The sequence below is a fragment of the Balaenoptera borealis genome (genome assembly GCF_965194805.1).
Source record: "Balaenoptera borealis genome assembly, chromosome: 4".
NCBI classification, from domain to species: domain Eukaryota; kingdom Metazoa; phylum Chordata; class Mammalia; order Artiodactyla; family Balaenopteridae; genus Balaenoptera; species Balaenoptera borealis.
Window position 1 is genome coordinate 132,327,109 of NC_138861.1, and position 23,752 is coordinate 132,350,860.

Genomic DNA, 23,752 nt, shown 5'->3' on the forward strand with positions numbered 1-23,752 from the left:
CAACTTTATCATATTTTGTATAAGTACCGCGTGCTAACCGATGGTGCCACTGGAGCTCCATCTTTATCATATTTTGGATGATAACCTGTGATCCGAAAATCAGTTGTACAGCCCAGAAGGTTATCTGGACCCCTAATGAGCAGCATGATCTAAGAAAACGGCAGCTAGAAGCAACTGGCCCCGCTGAGGTATGCTGAGCACCGTTGTTTTGGAAGTATGGTTGGCAGGGAGGCAGTTGCACTCTGGGCACGAGGTCCATCTGGCACCTTTTCAGCAGAACGTTTTGATAATTTGTTGCCAAGACAGCATTTGAAGCAATGCATAAGTAATGCAAGGTTACATATACATAGAGAAGAATAGAGGACACTTTTTAACATTCTCTCTCTCATTCCTTCAACCAGCCAACATAGGCCTGCTCCAGTCACCTATACTTCCAGGGCCCCAAGGATCTTCACCTTCTCCCCCCAAAAAACTACAGAGTTGTCATCACAACGTGACAACACACACATGGTTGATATGGTGCAGAGGAAATGACCTACCTGAATTTGGCTCTATCATAATGCCCTTTCCCCAGCCACAGTGATTGGGCCAAGCCACTCGGAGACGTGCCACAGGAGTTTTGGTTACTAAAATGAGAATATGAGGACTCTCTGGTGGCTAAAGCTGTAAGATATAAAACATAGAAACTGTGCATTGTCGTGTTTTCTACCATGTGGGGAAAACCACTCTGTAGTGAGAGAGAAATAAAGGCAAAGTACACAGAGAAGCATAGATCAAAATCGTGGACAGAGAACCAGTCCAGGTGGTCTGTTGAGGCCCAGCCACACTACTGTCCTCAGGTTCTGTTAGATCCAATAATATCCTTATAATGAATTTCCCCTTTTGATTCAAATTGAGTTTCTATCCCTAGCAGTCAAGAACTAATATACAGCAGATGTCACAAATGATTGCAAATATTTGGAGACATAAGAGAAGCTGAGGCAGAATTTAATCCACCTTGCTAAGAGGCGTTCACATATGTAGTGTGAAAACTACTCATTGGTCCCTGTTGATTAAAGTTAGCCTGGTCGTGTTTGTTACGGCAATTAAAGAATACATGCCTTAAAGTCTTTTCAAGACTTGGGTTTCTTCTTAAAGAAAATAAAAGTGTTCATTAAAAGATTGATATAAAAAGTTAGTAATTCTGAGGTTAACCCAAAACTTAGCATAATCTTCCTTGGGAACATTTGTATATGTGTTGGGGGGGTGGTTTAAATTCCACAAATATTACTAAAATGAGCAATTGGCAGAAAGATGGTTTAAAATATTTTGTTTCAGCATGTAAAATCTCGTTTTATTACAGAATTCTTTTGTTAAAGGCACGGCTATGCTGGGTTGCTGCCAGAGTGATGGGATCTTAACAGCCTAGTTAATTTTAAAAGATTTACAAATGCTGGGCTTCGAACTAATGATAGTAAAATATACTTCACACTTTAATATAGTGCTTAAACTCATGCTACATCTTGTGGACTTAATATTGCATCTGCAGATGAGGGGGGTTGTGGGTGTGTGAATGTAGATATTTTATTTCAAAGAGAACAGAGTTGGTGGGGGAGAGCAGGACAGACCTGTAAAATAACTCAGAATTTCTCCTGACTCTCACATTCTTCAGTGTAATTATAAAATATGTACAGAAGATATTTGAACACACTGTATCAAAGATGGTATGGGTTTATTTCCAGTTAGATGCCAGCACAATAAAACGGAGGTGCTTGTTACCAAGGTGTAGCCTATCTTAAGTTTCGTGATTAGATCTCCAAGTGAAAAAGTACAGCCCTTAAGAGGAAATTCTTGGCACTTGCTCCTCTTTACAACATTATAGGGTGCTTTTATGTGTATATTTTATCATTCATAATAGAGAATACATTGACTAAGATTGCAAAATAGTTTCCATTGTATCGTAATCCCCTTGTGTCCAGTTGACTCACCTCCATGAAAAAAAGTTCTGTTCAGTTAGAAATATCTACTGGTCTCTTTCCAATGATACGTTTTTTGATGGTTAGTTTAAAATGATGAGGTAAAATGTATGGGTACAGTCATGAGATTTACTAAATAGACATACTCAAATTCACTAAATTTTACATTTTAGATTTTAAAAACTATAGATGAATAATCTATGCTTTAAAAATTCACCATTAGCTCCTTAAATATACCAACTGTTGCATTTCTGATAACAAACCAATCCCACCAAGTGACAATTTAATACATCTTTTAAATTAAAAAAATGTTGAATGTGATTTCTTCATTATCAACAAGTAGTTTCATCTTTTCTCCTTTTTTCACAACCCTTTCCGTATCTGTGGATTGCTTTTATGGCCTTTCTCACAGTTTTTAGTTTATTCTTTACAAATGGAGACTTTCTGGCTCTTTTCATTGCTGAACTTGTCACAAATCTTGTTCTCTCATTAGAATTCTTATAAAGGAGTTTAGGTAACAGTAGTTAAGAAAGAATGTTTAAGTTTCATAGGCCGTTAAGTAATGGACTTAATGATCAGAAGAAAAAAACGTGAATGTTTTGGTAAAGCCTTCATAAACTGAATCATCTTTATTCTTCATCTGCATCTGGATTAAGAGTAACAGTAATGAAAATGATTAGCCAATGTGGCTTTTACAAGTATTTGTAATTTCTTTTTAAGTTATATTACATATATAATTTTTTAATTGTTAAAAGGCAAGCACTGTATCTTACTACTGGCTTTTAAATCAATAAAATCAGAGATCTTTTTTTTTTTTCCTTTTTAATGGACATTCAAGAAATAGTTCAAAGTGCATCTCGCTCCTTATAAGACAACAGGCCAGATAGTTTTTCAGATAAGGAAACAACTTCCTCAGTTTATAAATACCCCAGTGTGTAATGTTATTACCAAACATCAAAACCTACATATATTTAAATTTAAAAATTCACTTAATGGGTAATCTAAAATTACACATAGTTAATACGTGCTACTTGTAAATGCTAATCTTAACTTGGGAACTTGGGTTTTGTATTCCTTAACTAATATGCTTAAATTTGCGGTCTTAGTGTCTTATTATCCTACCTTTTTTTTTTCAATAAATGAAATAGGATATAGATCTTTAGTTCCTCTTCATGTCAATAAAGACCTAAATAAGCACTTAGTTATACCTAGAGGCAGTTGTTGAATTGTTCTAGGGTACAAGAGGAAGGTCTGAGAAAGTAAAAACTACTTGTCTTCACTATGATCAACTCTGCTTTGTAACTTCTATACTCCCCAGCTGTGGTAGTTCTAGCCCAGTTGCATTCTGGCCTAAGTCATCTGGAAAGGGGAAGATAGATATTACAATGAAGGAGTCATAGGATTTAAGAGGATTTGAAGGGACCTCCCTGGTGGCACAGTGGTTAAGAATCTGCCTGCCGGGCTTCCCTGGTGGCGCAGTGGTTGAGAATCTGCCTGCCAATGCAGGGGACACAGGTTCGAGCCCTGGTCTGGGAAGATCCCACATGCCGCGGAGCGGCTGGGCCCGTGAGCCACAATTACTGAGCCTGCGCATCTGGAGCCTGTGCTCCGCAACAAGAGAGGCCGCGATAGTGAGAGGCCCGCGCACCGCGATGAAGAGTGGCCCCCGCTTGCCACAACTAGAGAAAGCCCTCGCACAGAAACGAAGACCCAACACAGCCATAAATAAATAGATAGATAGATAGATAGATAGATAGATAGATAGATAGATAGATAGATAGAAATGACAAAATTTAATTAAAAAAAAAAAAATAAAGAATCTGCCTGCCAATGCAGGGGACACAGGTTCGATCCCTGGTTCGATCCCTGGCCCAGGAAGATCCCACATGCCGTGGAGCCACTGAGCCCGTGCGCCACAACTACTGAGCCTGCGCTCTAGAGCCCACGAGCCACAACTACTGAAGCCCGCGCCTAGAGCCCGTGCTCGGCAACAAGAGAAGCCAGTGCGGTGAAGCCCGCGCACCACGACAAAGAGTAGCCCCCGCTCGCCGCAACTAGAGAAAGCCTGCGCGCGGCAGCGAGGACCCAGCGCAGCTAAAAAAAAAAAAAATTTTTTTTTTAAATTAAAAAAAAAAAAGGATTTGAAGTGTAGTTACTATAGAGCAGTCGTTCTTAACCCTTTTGGGGTTATGGTTCCTTCTTAGAATATGATGAAAGCTTTGAACCGTCTCTCTACATATAAAAGTGTTCACAGGTTTCAGAATATTCTTAGACCCATCTAGCTATCCAAGGACCCTAGGTTAAAAATCTTTCTTATAGGGGGCTTCCCTGGTGGCGCAGTAGTTAAGAGTCTGCCTGCCAGTGCAGGGGACACGGGTTCGAGCCCTGGTCTGGGAAGATCCCACATGCCGCGGAGCAACTAAGCCCGTGAGCCACAACTACTGAGCCTGCGCGTCTGGAGCCTGTGCTCCACAACGGGAGACGCCCGCGCGCCGCGATGAAGAGTGGCCCCCGCTCGCCGCAACTCGAGAAAGCCCTCGCACAGAAACGAAGACCCAACACAGCCAAAAAATAAATAAATAAATAAATCTTTATTATATAGCCAATAAACACACAAAACTGGTGAAGTAATACTTGAAATAGCATCCAGTTCGTGTAACAAATAAGACAGTGTTGCTTTATTATTATTTGAGTTTGAAACAAAATAATATAATGTGAGCTTCTAAACAAATGGCTAATAAGCAACATAAGGATTATCTGTCAGAGGAAACAGAGACCACCTTAAAAATGTAAAAGTACAGAAGATATGTGAATATATACTGTTAGGTGTTTTAGAGTATCCTATTTGATGGTGATATCACTTAATATAAATCCATTTTTATTTATTTATATGCTATTGGGAAAGAAGAGCTTTCCTTTCTTTCAGGACAATACTACTGTCAATGAGAATGACATCTGTAAAATAAGTGTAAGATAAATAATCATGTTGTCTTCTCACTCCCTGTCATGAGCTAATGATACTTAGCATTTGCTCACTGGGACCTGTCTTCAGATGCACCTTAGCTAGCTAAGTATTGTCAAGTCATTTTTTTCTATTTAACACAGATAGCCATTAACACCATACCATACTCTTTAAAATGACTTTAAGGATGCCAAGCAAGGCTGCTGATTGAGCAGGACCAGCCTGCAGCTGCTCGGAGGATGGGAAAGGAGAAACGAGTTCATTATATATATTAAATGGGTGTGGGGGGTGAAGGCAATCAAAAGGTAAAACTTCCACTTATAAAATAAGTAAGTCCTGGGGATGTGTAGCGCACAGCATGGTAACTATAGTTAATAACACTGTATTGTGAATTTGGAAGTTGCAGGGAGAGTAGATCTTAAAAGTTCTTATCACAGGAAAAAGAAATAACTGATTGTGGTGATCATTTCACATCATATACATATAGTGAACCATTATGTTGTACTCCTGAAACTAATGTAATGTTCTATGTCAATTATATCTCAAAAAAAGAAAAAAGGTGGCGTAAAAGGTACTAACTCCTGAATCCTTCATTCTGTGGTCAGACTCCAGAATCCCAAGCTAGACAAGATCCAGGGAAGGCTGCCCAGAGCATCCCCGAAGCTCTGGAGTTTCAAAGGAGGCATTTTTCTGTGTGTGTTGCTGGGGCATGATGTGGGAGTTTGCAGTGAAGACGGTTGACAGATGATGAAACACGGGGTATATTAAAACTGGCTTAACACCCCTGCTTACACCCTCCCCCAGCCACTGCTTCCCAAGCTCCCACAACACTGGCAGGGAGGATCCAACCCTCCAGACTTCGAGAGGAGTCCTAGAGCTAGCTGAACTTTGCTTGGTCTCCTCTCCCTAGAATATCCCCTGTTGTGCTCTTCTCTCCTCTTTGCAGGGGGTCCTAGCTCTCCCATTCCTAAGTGCTTTTTACCCAAAGTTTGGTGCCTCTTGCAGGGCTTCAGTAGCCTTCTGAGCGTAACTTGGTCATCGGCACGCCCCGCAAGGGCTCACAAATACACACCTAGGATGACCCATTGTGCCCCAGACATTATTGCTTTTTTAGTCTACAGTAGGCAGTTATCTTGGCTGCAGTTGTCACAGCAAGAGCTGCATGTGTATGTGTGTTTGTGTGTATTTAAAACAAAAAAAGGTAAAAACCACTTTATATCTCTGTTCAGAGATGAGCTCAGCAGTAGACCTTTTTGTAGACTCCCGAAGGTCAAGGGGCTTGGTACGTTTTGGGAGTACAGCAGGGCCAAGGCTGGCGAGCCTACATGGAACTTGTAATCTAGTGAGGAGGCGAGGCAGACATTTACCACTAATAGCTCTCTACCTGACAACTGTGATATGACAGAACAGTAGTACAGGCCGCTACCAGACCATAAGCCAAGGGGTCCTAAAGCAGCCAGGCGTGGGGAGGTAGTGAAGTTGCCGCTGGGAGCGCCTCTCAGTGGAAACAGTCACACTGAACCTTGAAGGGTGAGTACGTTAAACCAGTCCTTTGCACAATCTTGTTGCATGAAGGTGGGACTTTGTTTTCTTCACTGCTCTGTTCCCCAGGGCCTGGAACCTTGTAGGTGGTCAGTAAAGATCTGTTGAATAAATGAATGAATGGAGGCCTCCCAACATCTGTTTGCCTTCTCACCCCTCTCCTTCCCTACCACGAGGTTCTTGTTCTCTCTATACCCATACCAGTTGGCGTGTTCTTTTTCAAAACTAAAAATACTCCTTTCTTTCTTGTTATGGGTTCAATTAATGTTAGAAACTTTTAAAGTTCCCACAGCTGCAGATGGTTGTAGAAACAATAAGAATAAAAACCCCAGCTCTTTCCCTCTGTGGGATGATCAATTCATTTGTAAATTTTTAAAAAACAAAAACTATTATGGGTTTCTCCATGCAAGTAATAATGACCGGATGTACATATACTTCAGCTATATATTTTAGAGACCTCATAATAACTTACATCAGCAAAATTAAGCAACCCAGGGGGTTTTCCCCCTTCTCTAACATCACTAGGCTTCTAGAAATTCTTTTCTTTTGACTCTGTACTCTGTATGGCACTCTAGATTGTATGATCTTAACATAAACCCAGATGGATTCGTATCATAAAGCTTATTTTGCAGACAATCCAAGGGCAGTAGTTAGGTGATTCCTTAAATCTGAAACTTGCCCTCCAGAATTCTCACGTCTAGCCTCCCACGCTCGGTGAGGTGGTATTTTAAAGAACTTGAAATAAACGCCGCTTGCTTCCGTCCAGTTCCCTTCCCCGGCTGGCGCTGTTCTGCGCTCTGATCTGCGTTCTTGGCAGTTCGGGGCACCCCTGGCCGTGTCTGTGCCTGTGACAGTCTGACTCCATCTGCGGCTCTGTGGCCAGGAGCCTGCTGCGCTCCCTTCAGTCACATCTGTGAGGCCCGGCCATTCAGCCACCTTTCACCGCGTCTCAATGGGGCCGGGGAGAATGGGTCCTCGGCGTCCGCGTGAGCACATAATCTCCCAGGTAGCCTCCTCCTTGAAGCACCTCCAGTGCAGGCTATTCGCAAACAGCAGGACTCCACTCTCTACTGGGCTCCTAATCCCTCAGACACGTAGGGGAAGGAGGTCGCGGGGCTGTGAAAGTGAAAAGAAAAGCGAGGGGGCGGGGAGCTGAGCGCGCACCGTGTCCCCCGCCCCTCGCCACAGTCAGCGCCAGCTGCAGCCCAATTAAGCGCAACAGGGCACAGGTGTTCCAGACAGAAGATGCTTTTAACAAAACCACTTTCTTGAAAATACCTAAGGCCTTTAAAAGCACTGCAGAGCATTTCTTTTGGTGAATTCTTTAAAGCTGTTTAGTACACTTGACATACAAAGAAGCTGAAAAGCACATTTAGGCCTCACTGGAAGGCGAGCTTTCTTGGCGCCAAACATCAGGAGCGGCGCAGAGAGGGGAGCTCTGCCTCCGCGTGGATCCAGCGTGTAGTTGCCCAAGGAAGGGCTTGGGGGCGTCTCTCTCCTCCAGCTCCATCTCCCCATGTAGTCTACTCTGTACTGTGCAGCTCACCTACTCATGCATGGCCATATCCTTGTACCCATAAATTACTGTCCCTAGGATGCAGTTGTAGTTTTCCTGTGAATTCTTTAAAAAGCAGCCCTGACATGTGGTGATTAAACTAGGTAAATGAACTCAGCTCTCCGGAGCCACTTTTTTATCATCTGAGGTCTCCCTATAAATAAGCCTCCTCTTCTGGCACATTTAAAATCACTGACTTCTTTTTCTCCACAGATCTGAGTACACTCTGTGCCTGCAGAATGGGGTGATGGGAACCAAACAGAACTTCAGTTGGTTGTTTAAGCCACCTTCAGAAGTTTGTTACCCTTCCGTTTTTTTGGAGGATCCGGATAAGCTCTGAGAGGTAGTTAGGAGCTTAGTGGTGGCGGTTATGTTAGAATTTCAGCATCCCTGTTGGAAGTGAGCAGCTCCTAGGCCTACTTGGAGCAGCAGCCCTTCTTCCCAAGCTTACATGCCCTCAAGGGTACGTGTTCCTGTTGTCATTGTCGTAATCTGTTTACAGTCAATAGAAAAGAAGTGCAGATTACTACCCAGGCCTTATCTGGAATGGAAATGACTGTGCTTGAAGTTTTATTGGGTTCCTCATCTCAGTGCACCAGGAAAACAGGTAGTGCTGCTGTGAAGCTGAAAAGAACAAGGGAAGGGTCACAGCACAGGAGGAATGAATACCCAAAATAGTGCCCGACATTTTCAGGTTTTCCTTCCTGTTGATTAGTTTTTTGGTAAACAGTTTTTGCCTTGACTGTCATTCTTAATCACGTCGTTTTAAAAAATTGCCGCTGCCTGTTTAGAAACCATGTTGGTTTTAATTTTCGCAATAAGCCTGTTTCTGTTTCACAAAGCTGAGCCACCTGTTTAAACTCTTCTTGTTTCGTGGATTGAGGGAAAGAACCGTAGGCTGTGTATAAGAGGTTTCGGTTTTTTTTCCACAGTGAAGTAAGACATTGTTCTTACTCTTCGTGGCATTCAGAATTCTGCACAATTGCCTCTTTTGCCCTTTTGCATTTAAAAGTGAGGTAATTAGATTTCCCAAGGTTCAATGGTCAAGAGCCTTCTCGTCCTGGGAAGTTGCCTCCCCACACCCCTCACAGGGGGAGTTGTCTCACGTAATCCAGTTATTGCTGTATTGTTGTTCTAAAGGCACTGCTTTTTCAGAGGACAAGCATAGCATGAAAATTCATACTCATATGTCCCTTTGCTTATATTGCCGACTTACGTTTTTTCCAGCAATTGAAAACAATTACTATTTTCCTCAGTGACTTTGTTTTGAGGGTTTCAAAACATTTTCATAAAAATCTTTTCCTTTCTTACCTTTTAGGAGCTCATCTCAAATATGCCTAAATCTTTCATATAGAGATTTCCTGCTTATTTTGTTATTTTTCAGATATCTGATCTATTATTACTGCTGAATGAATGGAAAGAGGATTTGTGACGTTGGCACCAGAAAATGGGTGTCACGGCCACTGAAACACAGCCTGTCTTAGTCGCTCTGACAGTGAGACCTTAGGCCCACTCTGCTAGTCTTTTGTCTTGTTTACTCATTTCCCCAAACAGATAACATTTTCACCTTTCAGCAAAGCACATATATATTTTTTAGAACAACACAGAATACACGCTCTGTGTATTCTGTAAACACACGCTGGCTTTACAGAGCCAGCCAAGACATTTTGCTTTTACAGCCTAATGGCAAAAGCAACCTAACTGGTAATTGGCTAAAAATTCATTTAAATGATCTAGTCTGCAGCCTTTGGGGGAAGAGGACAGACAAGATGGTGAAGGGATTAGGGGAAAGCCTCCAAAATCCTTTTTGCCAAAGATGTTAAGGCGCCTAAGTGCCAAGAGTTTTCTTTCTAAACGGGTTAAACATTCCAGACAGTCTGTGACTCAAATTTGTATGTTCGTCTACACCCCTCAGTGAGGTTCTTCTGGGGCCTCATGGGGAAAATTCATCTGAATTCCCCCATCACTGAAACAGTCCCAGACTCCGTGTGATCTCAGAAGTGATGCCAGCAGAAGGATGAGCTGTGTGGCCCCTGTATGTACTGTAGATGCAGATACACATATGTATACCCTCGTTCAGCTTTCTTACAGACTTCAGAGGGAGTAATGAGAAAGGTCCTAGTTTAAACTGAAGGGCCTTCTTCTCAGCTTCCATAGTATTCATTCCCAAATAGAGAGGTGTATTAGCACATTTATCTGAAAAGACCTCACCTTTCCAAGCTTAATACAGAAAAGTCTTCAGTAATTAGCTGATGCCAGATTACTTTCATCAAGTGAGACAATAGATAACGATTTGCACAATAAACAAATCTTCCATTTCAGTTCTCTAAACCAATATATATTACTGCATTGTTGGTAAATTTGGGGGAATCTTTCTCAGTTAAAGTGTGGTTTTCTCCCCCATGACAACACGGAAAAAAATTTCCTGTCCCTGTATAACAAATTTTGATACCTAAGGAAGCATCCCTCAAACTAACAGGCATACTTGTATTCTCGCTAAAATTTCTGTTGCTCCTAAGGAAAGAACTAGATTCAAAGTAGTGCCCCAGACCGAAACATTTGCTTAAAATGAACATATATCACAGTGTTAAATAATTTTTCTTACTGAGTTTATCATTCCAGAAACTTAAATGTAACTGACAAAGTCTAGGTCATATGAAACTTAAGTAAAAATGTTACAGGATATTGGCCAAATGTTAGAAATATGTATATAACATGCACTTTGGGAAAATCTGTGGATAGTTAAGGAACTGTTCAATTCAATTCAACAAATGTGCATGGACTACGTGCAGGTCCAGGGCACAAGTGCGTGCTGTGGCTGCTGCCTTCTGACTCCGTTCAACAGACTGGTCCTCCTCCAGTCTCTCTTGCTCAGCCCCTTCCCTTTTCTCTCGGTTCTGGAATAGGTGAGAGCAAAAGAGAAAAGGATATAAGCTAGGCAAGAGCCATATTGTGCCTAGATTGAGCTGCTTGGTGTGGGTGAGCACCTCCCAGAGTGCGTGCTGAAGGTCAGCAGTGGCCCTAAAGGTAACCATTTATAGGTGTTCTGCCAAAAACAGAGGACAGGTAGAAGTTCTGTGGGAAAAACATCAGGTTAAAAAAATTAAGCGGATCATCATTGCTAGGCTTCACAGAAATCTTTAGCATTCCACTGTGCTTTGTGGGAGACAGAGTATATACAGTGCTACCTAAAACCTATTTGATCATGCAATACTTCTTCCTCTGAAAAGACACTAATATGTCAAGGGGAATGCTGGCATGGGCCATGAAAACAAGCAGGAAAGCTGCACTTTTCTTGGGAAGCATGGTATCTTGGAACTCACGCCAAAATAAATGACCCAGGGCAAATAGAAACCAGCCATCATGAAATGGATCTCCTAAGAATACTTGCATTTCCGGGCCTGTCTTCTTATTGGAGTTAGGAGAGAAGAACCAATAATCTGATTAATGTTTTTCCTTTTGGAATTTCTACTAAAAAGCCCTTTTATGGGGAAAAAAATAAAAACAAAGGATCTTCTAGGAGTTATGCTCTGTCAGCTGCTAGCGCATCATCTGCTTGTGACTTGGGTTTAGAGCATTAGAGATGACTGTCACTGGCTAGCCTTTACTGTCATTATGGCCCACGTGACTTCTGAAAACTATCATTGTTATTTTTAGTGACATTTTCATGATAGAATTACTCTTTTTTTTTTCCCCCCCTCCATTTTGGATACTGAGGCTAGATCCTTGTAATTCCTGGTCTCTTTCTCCCCACCTCGCTCACTTTATTTCTTCTGCTCAGAATGCCCCTTCCTTTCCTGTGTGCATATCTAAATTCTGTCTTTCCCACTCCAGTTTATGAACCAATAATTTCTTCCTTCTTTCCCTACCAAAGCACTTTCCTTTTGCCTTGCTAGTGGTACCTCTTAATACTATGTCTTGGACATCTCTGGACCCTCCAGCTGGCCTCACCTAGTTGTTGCGCAGAGTAGCCATTCAGTGGGTGTTGATTGATGAGTGACGGGTTAATTATGAGTAGAGGTCTATTTCCTCTCAATTACTTGTTGTATATTGCTAAGCAAATATGAGAGGAAAATAAAAGTGGCAGAAAGGATTGCCTAATTGACTGGTTCTTCAGGGCGTCCCTTGTAAATAAAAAGAAACAGGATAAGGTTTATTGAAGCAAGTGTTGAATTCAGGCAGCCCTCAGCCACCCTAGAACAGCAAACAGCTGGGCTCCTTCTACACAAGGGAAGACAACTTCATATGAGGTGCTTGAGTACCAGTATTCAGCTGCTCTGTTTCCCTTGTCATTGTCTCCCAGAGATTCTAAAGGTCATCTCTGTGTAATCCAAACATTTCTTAGTGCTTTAGTCAAAACTCTGTCCAAGTTTTCTATACCTCACAATTCTGTAGAAATTGTTAATTAAGGGTCAGGCCAGTATTAAATATAGTTGGCAAATTATTGTGAAATGTTAACATATACCGAAGGCCCCAAGTTACTAACATCCAGCTTTCAAATGGCAGTTACTGCTCTGACCACCACCAGTGCCCCCCTCTGCCACTGCCGTAGAAGCTAAGGGCAAAGAGCAGTTTATAGCTTAGAGAAAAATCTATAGATGCAGATATGAAGGAAGGAAGGTTGATCTGCAAAGAGGAATTGCTCAGGGGAGCCGACCCCAAGGACGGCCTTCGAGGCCTCAGTGACCTCTCTTCCCACTACCTACATTTCCCTACCTTGACATGTTAGGCTACCTGAGATTCCAGTTATTAGAGGAGTATAATCATTTCTTGTTCTCCCAGTTTGATGACTGTGTACTGAGAGAGGAAGCCTTACTAGACTGTTGGTTCACTTTCTCAAATGTGCCAGCAATATTAGCCACCCGGCCACATGAACCAAATTCCAGGAATTTTGAGAGGTTCCAAGCAGCCTTGCGCCTCCCCTTCTTTCCTCAACCCCACCCAACCTCCCTCCCCCGCCGCTCACCACCACTCCATTTGCCATGCTTCCATCAGGCTCCACATACACCTCTGCAATGGGGCCACTGCATGTACAAAACCTGGGGGCACAAGTCCCGCAGCAGTTAATTAGTGAAGTCATTAGTAATTGTCTAGCACACGTGGTAGGTGTTCAGTAAATGTTTGTAGTCATTATGTGCTGGGTCCAGTATTTTCTGAGGGGAGTGTGAGGTATGAAGTGTGCAAGACATGGCATTGGCCCAGTGGTGGTAACCTCTACTCGGCTTAGCCTGAGGGGGGAGCCACACAGTGGAAACCTTTCCTGTACTGTCTCAGAGAAGCAGCTCGAACTGCACCAGCGAGCAGGAAATTCAGTCCTCTGTGCCTCTTGCAGTGACTCTTCTTCCTGCTTTTCAGCCTTGCAACCATCGCTTCAGATTCTTGCACAGATGAAAGAAGTGCTGCTCAGATGGAGGGGAGGAGGGGATTGAGCTCTCCGTACTTGGTCCCTTCACCTCCTTCTGGAGGTCCCCAAGGTTCCCTTTGGAACAGAATAGAGCCAGTTTACCATGGGGGCGTTTTATGTGCTTTTATTGTGCTTATTAAATATCACATCTGATTTTCAAGTAGCCCTTTTTGCACCAGAATATGTGATGAAGTTGTTTCCCTAATCCCTAGAAGTTTTGTTTTTTCCTTCAACAAGTTGGTAGCCATTCTTTTTGGAAAAGCATTAACATGCATAACCACTATAGTCGACTTCAGTGCTCATTAATGAAGCCCAGAACTAACAGTTACATTGTCGTAATTTGACAAAGCCATCTAAATCTATGCATGTTTTTTTGAAAGCTCCCTAAACATGCTGCTAAATCCCCTAAAGAGCTACTAAACTGCTTTGGCAGCCATTAGCCCAGCATAAGCAGAGGAACTCTTTTCAGTAAGTGAACAAACAGAGAAAATATGCTGAATGGCTGGACAAATGTGTTTCAGCTGGCCCTTTCATTTACCGATATAAGGGTGCAGTCAATATCAATCACTGTTTTCCCTGTTGCCCTGAAAATCACAATATCTCTTTTCATCCCACAAGCTCTTTTCACCACAGTAATGTGTCTTTAGAATGACACTGGCATCAGCCCGCTTCCGCTGTCTGAAGTCCGGAGAGCTTAAAACACATTTCAGGATTCAAGACTTGAACCTTCCTCCCTTCCGTTTTCCTACCGCCCACTCTCTCCTCCCTCCCTCTGCAGCCACTCCACCCCTCCCCAGATTCTTTGCAATTCTCCCAGCTTTCCTCGCTGAGTAAACAGAATTCACTTCTCTGTTCTAATGCAGCTCTCCAAAGTAAACGGAGACAACTCTATCTGATATTCCTAAGATTTAAGAACTCATTAAGGAGATGCACATAAAGAAATGCTTTTACATGCTGGTAATAGATCACAGGTTGAAAGGAATGTGGAAATTCTGTGCTATGACAAGGTGTGCTGCTGTGCAGGCCCTCACTCTCCATCAGTGCCTCCTTCCGCGGCCCTCCCCTTATCGCTGGGCTTCTCCCCCGTCCACGCCCCCCCCACAGACATCCTTTGTCGTCCCGTCCCGTGTTAGAGGGCTGCGCCCTGCACGTCCGCTCCACCTTTACAATTGTAAGCTCCTTAAGAGCAAACGCCATAACATGTATCTTTTTGCCGCTCCTGGATCTCAGTACTTAATATGTTGTTTTGAAATGAAGGTGATTACTTTTTATCCTTTTGAAGACAAGTGGAATGACTCCCAAAGATAAATTTTAGGGATAGGCTTATAGTTGTAGAAGTTACCACGGATGAATATTTCAAATGTTAACATTTCTAAAAAACAGTATTGATTGTTTTCTCTCTCCTTTTTTTTTTTTTGTTTTTGTTTTTGTTTTTGTTTGTATTGTTTCAGATTATAGCCGTATGTAAAGAGGCAGGCCTTCTGGCTCTGGAAGAAGACATTCAAGCCAAAAGCATTACGAGAAAACACTTTACTCGAGCCTTGAGCATCGTGACACCCAGACTTCCTGAATCACTGAGACGTTTCTATGAAGATTATCAAGAGAAGAGTGGGCTGCATGTGCTCTGAGAAAATATACATATTCATTTTGCTAAAAATACTTTCTAGAGAAAACTTGTTTCTTTTTTAAAGAGTGTCAGAATAGCCCTTAATAAGCAAAATGTCTGAAATATGTTGACTAGATTGAGGGGCTTCAGTTCTTATAGACATTTTGAATCATATGGCAACAATGAAAATATCCATGAAAAATCTCTGGACAAGAGTTTAAGTCAGTTTTATCCGGAAATGTGTGCTGAGTTTTAAAAGGCAAACTTTTAGCTTTTTCATTATTTGACCTGGTTCATTCCTCCCATGGAATGCTTTCCTTACTCCAGAATCCATTTCAGTGCATTTCCAAATACCGAAACTGTGGGCATCAGTTTTATACAAGAACATAGAAAATGCGTGTAGATGAAAGCACGGTGAAAATTATTTACAAACCTCTAATTTTGAAGGCCAGCCCATGAAATGGCTAAAGCACCAGCTAGGCTTATGTGACCTTGTTTCCAAATACGTATTTGTTCTCATTATAATTCAGACTTAACATTTTCGCTTTAGCCTTCTTAACCTGTACTTATGGCAATTTAGAAAAGAATTGAGAGTTATTTCACATACTATAATGCCCTTTGAAAGTTTAAAAAATTGGAAATATAAGCCCAGTCCAGACCTAGAAGTACTTGTGTTTATTTTTTCTTTTTCTTGTTTTCATAAAAATGCTATAAATTAACCATATGAGGTATTCATGTTTTAACTTGTATGCATTTCCAGGTTACCAATAAACTTCTTCAGTTCAAAGAAAAACCAACTTGTACTCTTAATCATATTGTCTTACGTTGCATTCTAAATATCTGTATTTATGCTCCAAATTATTTATCCTTGAGATTTCTTGACACTTTAATACTCCATAAATATCCTTGAAAAAGCTGTTGGAAATTGATTGGTTGACTTCCAGTTCAGAAGCTGGCAATGAAAAGAATGTGTACTTAAACCCAGTCACTGTAGATCTTTGAAAATTCCCAGAAAGACAAGTCAGGCGAGAAATACCTGATTATCAAAATAACAGGGCTGTACAGTTTTGTGGTGGTAGATATTCTGAAATCACATCTCAGCTATTTCATCCTTTGACTATCAGAAATAGATTTGCGGGCTTCCCTGGTGGCACAGTGGTTAAGAATCCGCCTGCCAATACAGGGGACACGGGTTCGAGCCCTGGTCTGGGAAGATCCCACATGCCATGGAGCAACTAAGCCCGTGTGCCACAACCACTGAAGCCTGCGCTCTAGAGCCTGTGCTCCACAACAAGAGAAGCCACCGCAATGAGAAACCCGCGCACCACAACAAAGAGTAGCCCCCGCTCGCCACAACTAGAGAAAGCCCGCGTGCAGCAACGAAGACCCAACACAGGCAAAAATCATAAACAAAAATAAATAATTTTTTTAAAAAAGTAGATTTGCAAGGTGTTTTTACCCAGACTACATTGGTTTATTAGTACATAAAACCACCCAAGGGACGAAGAATATTACTACCATTTAGGAATGTGCTGGGAATTCCCTGGCCATCCAGTGGTTAGGACTCCACGCTTTCACTTCCAAGGGCCTGGGTTCAATCCCTGGTCTGGGAACTAAGATCCCGCAAGCCATGTGGTGTGGCCAAAAACATATATATATAAATGTGCTGTCAAATAAAAGTCACTAGTCACATGGCTATTTGAGATTTTAACTAAAATTAAATAATATTAAAAATATAGTTCATCAGACATGTTAGCCACATTTCAAATGTTCAAAGGCCACATGTGACAAGTGTCTGCCATATTGGACAGAATAGATTGTAGAACATTTCCATCACTCAGAAAGTTCTGTTGGACTCTCTTGATTTAGAAAATAAGGCTTACACATTGAAATAAATAGAACCTCAAAGTTACTTTTGTGCTTCCCATTATCCCTTTAGTTATTAGGAGACCGTAACTTCCCTCTAAGTGCTGGGGCACAAGAAAATAAGAGGAAAACTTATCCCCAAAGGCCTAAACAGGAAAATTAAATACCGTTGCCAATAAACGAAAAACCAGAACAATAAGCTTGAACCAACACTGAGGCTCTCGGGCTGGGGCTGCGCACTGGGGAGGAGGATGGCCACCTCATCAGCAAGGAGTTTAGGTGTTAATGGCCACTCAGACCCTTCAGCCCATACAATGTTGGAAGTTGTGACTGAGCCTCGTACATAGTGTTCAGATCTTTAAAGACCAACACCTTCAGTGTAAGGGCAGACGAGACAGCCTCCTACAGGCCAGGGAGACCACAAGGAACTTCTCTCGACTTGGTCTGTGCTTTGGAATAAAAAAGAGGATTGACTATGGGCTCACACGACCATGGCTTCAGGGTTTGAATTCATACAAACTCTGACACAGAGCTCAAAACCTAGAAATAAACATGAAGACAGAATCCAAGCTAGAAATATCCTTTGGGTGACCAACAGTTGCACTACTTGGAGGAATATATCCTCACCCTGGCCACAGAGGATTCCAGCAGCTAAAAACCTGCTTACAGAGTTCATAATCCCAAAGGATGTGGAGCGGTGGAGCGTCACGCTCTGCTGGCAGAGTATAAATTCGTGCAGCCACTTTGGAAAACAACTAGCATGTCTAATAATGTTGAAAACCCTATAATCCCAACAGTCCTTCAAGTGTATACCTCAGAGCAAGCTATTCAATATAGTAATGAATGAGAAAATCATAGCACCATTATTTGTAAGTAGTAAGAAACTGGAAACAATCTAAATATCCATCAGTAACAGAGTGGATTTCTATGGAATACTCATACAATACAGTACCCGTGGCAGTTTAAAAAAAAGAAGAAAAAAAAAGCTGTATGTAAAACAGAGGAATCTCAAAAGCAAAAAGAATGTTTCAGAAGGATACTTAACAATATTTATTTAAAGTTTAAGACATGCAAAATAATATGTTGTTTATGCGGACATGTAGTAAAAGACTACATGAATGGAAACATAAAACACCAAGTACTGGAAAGGAATTTCCTCAGGGGAGAGAAGTTGAAATGTTTCATATCTTAAGCTGAGTGATGGGAATACAGATGTTGATTGTAATACAATCTATACTTTTTGTATGCCTAAGTATTTTATGACAATTTTTAAAAGATGACTTTAAACTGACATGTTATGGTGCAAGGGCAAAATGTACCTATAGCCATGTTCTGCGTTCTAACTAACATCACAACCCTATTCACCCCGTTCCAGTGCAATCCACAACGCCCACAATTCCATGTGTCTGGAAAATCAGGGGTACTGGGTATGATGGAATAAAATGCAAGCAGGTAAATAAGAGATCAGGCTTTTATGACCCAGGAAACAAGCTGAAAGAATTTTTTTGTTTTCTACTAGCTTTTTTTAATTTCCAGTTTTATTGAGATATAATTGACATACAGCACTGTATAAGTTTAAAGTGTACAGCATAATGATCTGACTTAACATCATGAAATGATGACCACAATTAGCTTAGCAAACATCCGTCATCTCAAACTGATACAAAATTAAAGAAATAGAAAAACAATATTTTTCCTTGTGAAGTTGGAAGAAATTTGTTGGTGAAAGTTAGTGTTTAGGTGCTACATGTCTTGCAGCGGGTGGGAGAAATTCAATCTGGGAGTCAGACATCTGTTTCCATGGCACTGTGATCCTGCAAAGAGTTGGAATTTAAGAACTTTAAAAGATTTTAGAGCACTACATCTTTAGTCTATTCCAAACCAATTATTTTTTATATCTTTAGGTAGCTAATTATTACCGTTGAAAAGGCAATGATAGTCCTTTATTTGAAGTTTGTGCCCTTTCTACAACAGTAACAGTAAAGGTCTGAGCCACAAAAAAGAGCAGGTCAGGTGTTGCTGATTAGAGTTTGCCCGGCTTTATCTCTATGGTGGTTCGACTTCTAATTCCAGAATCTCATGTTTATGGACTTAAAAATAGTGTATGATCCTATTATCTGGGATAGTTTGTGATTGAATACACAGTATAATTCACGGAAAGTTCAAGTTCAGCAAGGAAAGAAGATGCCTAGCTTCCTGTCTTTTTGGTATTTCGGCATCTATTTGGTCAAAAGTTTGTCATTGGTTCAGATTCTTTCCAGGGTTTGGGGATATTCACATTGACAAGCTTTTTGCAGCGTGCCAAGGGATTTTAGTTTGAATAGTGAAATTAATGTTTCCTTCTAACAACAAAACTTAGAAGAATGGCTTCTAACTTTTACTTCTTTGTGACCAAGAAATTTTATTTAAAAGCTTAATACCGACCACCCTAACTTAGTTTGAAAAATATTCAGTTCTGTGTTATTTCTAATGTGTAAAACAGGTTTTAAAAATAATGTATAAGCTTTCCATTTTGGAAAAATAATTATTGAATTTATAGAAAAACCAAACCTGAGTATATGTTTAATTTATCTTAATCAGGGGAAGGCTATAGAAAAGTTGCTCTAAAGATAGAACAAAATAATTTCCCTGGCCTGTTGTTACTTAAATTCCTGAATGTGAGGTTGTTAGAGTGTTGGTTCATTTTGTCATGTTTCTCTTAAAGATGGGCACACACCAAAGCACTTACTGAATTAGCAGGAGTTTCCAAATACGGTTCACGTAGAAATTCTAGTTCTCCAATTGATTTGCTTTCCTTCCTTCCGTTTTCATTATACCATCTGTGTGCATGGATAGACTTTACCTAACGTCTATGGCAAATATAACCCAGTAGCCTGTATCTTTGGTGGGGGTCTCTTTTGGGGAACAGAATTCACTAGCAAACTGAAGCAGAAAAAGTTACAAGGTTTTTGATGGTTCACAAAATCATTGGGAAATGTGTAGACTCTTCTTTCAAGACTTAGTGATAAACGTACCTGGAAAGATGTTTAAAGTATCACACACAACACACACAACAAAACCCAAGGAAATTAAAAGAAAGAAAAATAGAGCTCATCTATGCTGAAATTAGAGAACAGATAAACTGCATGTTAAATATTTCAAAGGCTATCTGTCAGGTACAATTTGGACCAACTTGAAAATGTGCTCTATAACCGCCATGTAATAAAACTGAAAATAAGAAATGTAGAAACAACAATAACAAAAAGACCAACTACTCAGAAGTTCAAAATTCATTTTGAAATAATTCTTTGATCAAAGAAGAAATCAAAATCAAAATAGTGGAATATCTGGAAAATAATAATGAAAATACTTACATCAAAATTTATGGTTCATTTCTATATAGCTACCTCTCAAAAAATTTTAAGCACAGATGGTTTTATAGGCAAAAATTCATTTAGATCTTCAACCTGATCATTGTTATGCTATTTAAACTGTTTCAGAGCATAAAGAAAAAGAAATCCGAATTCTTGCTATGACTAGCATACTGCCAACCCCCCTTTACTAGCTACATATCAAAATCTTTAAAAGAAGTACTTTAAAAAATGATTACTCAAAATCAGATAATAATTTAGCATATTCATAGATCAAAGTAGAAAACAATGCACTCAGTTTTATGGGATTCAACATCCGTTTCTCATTTTTTAAAAAAGGAAAGAGAACATTAACGTGCTAAAAATAGTCGTCCTAAACCAATGGGCAGTAACATAATTAAATATCAAAAGTGATTTAATAATTTTGTTGTAAAATCGATATCCCCATCTGTGCTTCATCCAGGACAACTTGGAAATAAAAATATTTTTAAGTGTGTAAAAACTAATAATAAATAAATAAATATCAGAAGCTAGAGCAAATGTTCATCTTAATTCCTTGAGTGCTAGCCAATGAAGGCATACATGGAAGTAGAGTAAAAAACCCCAAGATAATTCACTGAGGGATTATGATGCAACTGATATGGCCTCAGACTTCACTGGCTGTTACAACAAAGTAAGTTCGCATTTTCTTTTGTACCCAATTTATGTCTTTAAGCCTTCATCCTCCAATAACCAAAAGTCCATTCTACTGATTTTGCCTCTTCAGTTACTTTCTGGGGCTCCCCCATTAATAGACTTCAATGTTTGTTAAGGACATAATGGCAGTAGCTTAATACCAGTTCCCCGCTGCCCACTCATCCCCCACCCCGCCCACCTTGTCCCTGCTGTGAGCTACTCCCCACCCCTGGGCCCCTGATGCTAGCTTCTAACAGGCCCCTGCAGCTCACTGCTGCTTTCCCTATCTCTTCCCCCCGGTTTAGACAGCGACCTTACCTCAACTCCCCCGGTGCGTAGGCTAAGGCTAGGCTGTGACGTTTTAGAAAACTGATAATAGAGAACAATTACAATGATGAAAGCATTTTAGTTTCATATTGGATATCAGGGCTCCTAGAGTCTGTACCTGTGTTCCTCCATGGGCAAATGATCTCTTTCTACTACCCTGTCAAAAGAACCAGCCTATCACATACTAACTGCAGTGTCCTTCACTGTGTGCCCCAGTCAGGACATAGAGTAATTTCTGCCATGCTGCCCACCATGGAAGCCACTGTCATCTATGGTGCAGAGTCATCTAACTCAACTGTCCCCCAAATTTTCATTCTAGAAAGATTTTTGTTTTAATTTTTGAATATCTAAAATTCACATGAAGATTTTTTTTAAAACCAAAATCTTTCCCCTAGAGGTAAACTTCTCTTCTACCTTGAGAACAACAGTAAACAACATCAGGAAGTTTCAAAACTGCTCTTAGATTATCAAGTTTCCAGAAATATTATATTCCAGTCTTAAAGGAGCCTATTACCTTTACAAGCCCTAGAGTTCAGTAAAATGGATCCTTGCCTAGTCTCTCCATGAAGGGAACAGGAAAGGGAAGAGAATATAGGGAGCTCAAAAGGATACCTTATAAGTGGAAAAAGAAGACATTTTCAAGAAGCAGAGACAAAGGGTCGGTGAGGAGAAGCAAATTCAGTGAACATCATTGGATTTAGTCCCTAGTAGTTCATGAATGACCTTTGAGGAAACTATCTCAATGGAGTAATAAAGGTTAATGGTGGTTACACTATGTTACATACTTATGTGGCTTTTTCCAAAAGAAATTTTAATACAGTAAGTGTGTCAGTTAAGTTCTTTTCTGCCATCTCCAAACTCAACCTTCTAAACTTTGCTTTGTGGTGCTGAGGCTGGTACTCCACAAACCACATTCCTTCCTTGCCAGCTGATGCCCTAATAGCCATGCCAGTAGGAGGCGCTAGAGGAAGACTGCGAGGCTGGAGTAGAAGATGGAACTTGTTCCTTTCTGTTGTTTCCTGTGGGCTCCCTGTGTCCTCCCTGCCTGTTTCCTGAACATCACCTGGGCACAGTTGTTTGTTTAACCCCATCAGTGGCAGTTCCTTCCCGCAGCAGTTGAGTCCAACATTTGCAAAAGCAGCTTCTTTGCCCTCTTCCTTTCCTCAGAGATGCCAGCACCAGGAGAATGTTTGTGGGTATAGAGTTTAAGGATATTAAACCAAGGAGGATTTAGTGTAACACTGGATTGAGCTGAATGTATGATATACGCTCATTTATCACAGATTTTGGATTAAATGTGTTAAGTTTGTTTAGCGGCAAGTGGATGTCATAAGTTACTTCTTTATTTTACTTTGTATTAGTTTATTGTTTCTCTGGTCCCCACTGCTTCACGTGTGCAGGGGTTTTTCTCTGTTTTGTTCACTGCTGTATTCTCCCCAGTTTCCACTGTAAGTGAAGAAAAATTTTTTGGCTTCGCTGCCACATTTTAAAAAATAACATCTTTTTTAATTTGCATGTTTCCACAAAAAAAAAATTTTCGTGGCCTTCTGTGCTTGCCCGCTCTGTATAACTTCTCAGGAGGAATTCTTCAGAAAACTTGATGAGAGTGATTGAATGAATGCAAAAGAGCCTATTGGCTGAGAGTTAAAGGACAACAGTTTGCCATTTCAACTGCTCCTACTAAGCTGTCTGAGGTTCTGTCAAGAGAGAAATCTGGTCTTTTGTCTCCTGCGTTCACCTTTAACAATTCACCCCTTTATTCCTCCATGTCGCTCCCACGTTAGTGATAAAATATCTAGTAAAATCTAGGAGTTGGTGGAATCATTCAAATAGATATAGTAATATTAACACACATTTTTAAACATTTTGTTCACAAAGGCCCACACTTTTGGAAAATCCTGCTATTTTTGGTAGGTTTTCTCCCAAAAAGTTGGTGTTCCTGAAAAAACATTACAGTGAAGTTTTAGCACAGAGCCAGACTGTACCAACCCAAAGAACAGTAAGGATTTTTCCAGTGTCTTCTGGGGTAATTTGTACTTTTCACCCCTTTGGGCAGGTTAGAGTTTATCATCACAGGGCCCATCAGCCCCGGAATCACAGGAATCACAGCTCAGAACCACGGGAATTTGTTCAACGTTCTGGGCAGAAATTGTCTGTCATTGCCGCCCAGGATCAGGCTTCTCCTCTGGTCTCAGGGAAGAGAAGGTCCACATGCCTTCCCTCCTCTCCCCTTCCCTGGAGGGTCGGTGACCACCAAGCTTTGTGTACGCCACAGTTCACATCTTTCTTTCGTGTTTCCTTTTAACAAGTTTCGTTCTTTACCATGGTCTTAACTGGCCAGCCCCGGTGGATTCCAGGTGAATTCCATTAGAAAGCACACTGGGAAGAAGGTAGAAGAATTTTGGCAAAAATCACGAAATGTGGATAGTAATATACCAATTGCAGTGGAACACTCACCTATCTCACGGGGGGGGGGGGGTTGCTGTGAGAACCAATTAATGTTTGTAAAG

The 23,752-nt window shown here is 40.9% G+C and overlaps 1 protein-coding gene across 5 annotated transcripts in view; it reads left to right on the top strand.

The window, feature by feature from the left end:
* AFG2A (AFG2 AAA ATPase homolog A) overlaps positions 1-21,111 on the top strand; it is a 327,260-nt gene extending 306,149 nt beyond the window's left edge. The window contains exon 17 of one of the 5 annotated variants that reach the window (XR_014244470.1): positions 14,870-14,976. Coding sequence is in view for 4 of the 5 variants with exons in the window: in XM_082391397.1 (XP_082247523.1) it covers positions 14,870-15,046 (177 nt within the window). In the remaining variant the exon portion in view is untranslated. Of the gene's footprint in view, positions 1-14,869 lie in introns of all 5 variants that reach the window. The other 4 variants (XM_082391397.1, XM_082391396.1, XM_082391398.1 and 1 more) reach the window with 4 other exon arrangements.
* The last annotated feature ends 2,641 nt before the right edge of the window (positions 21,112-23,752 follow it).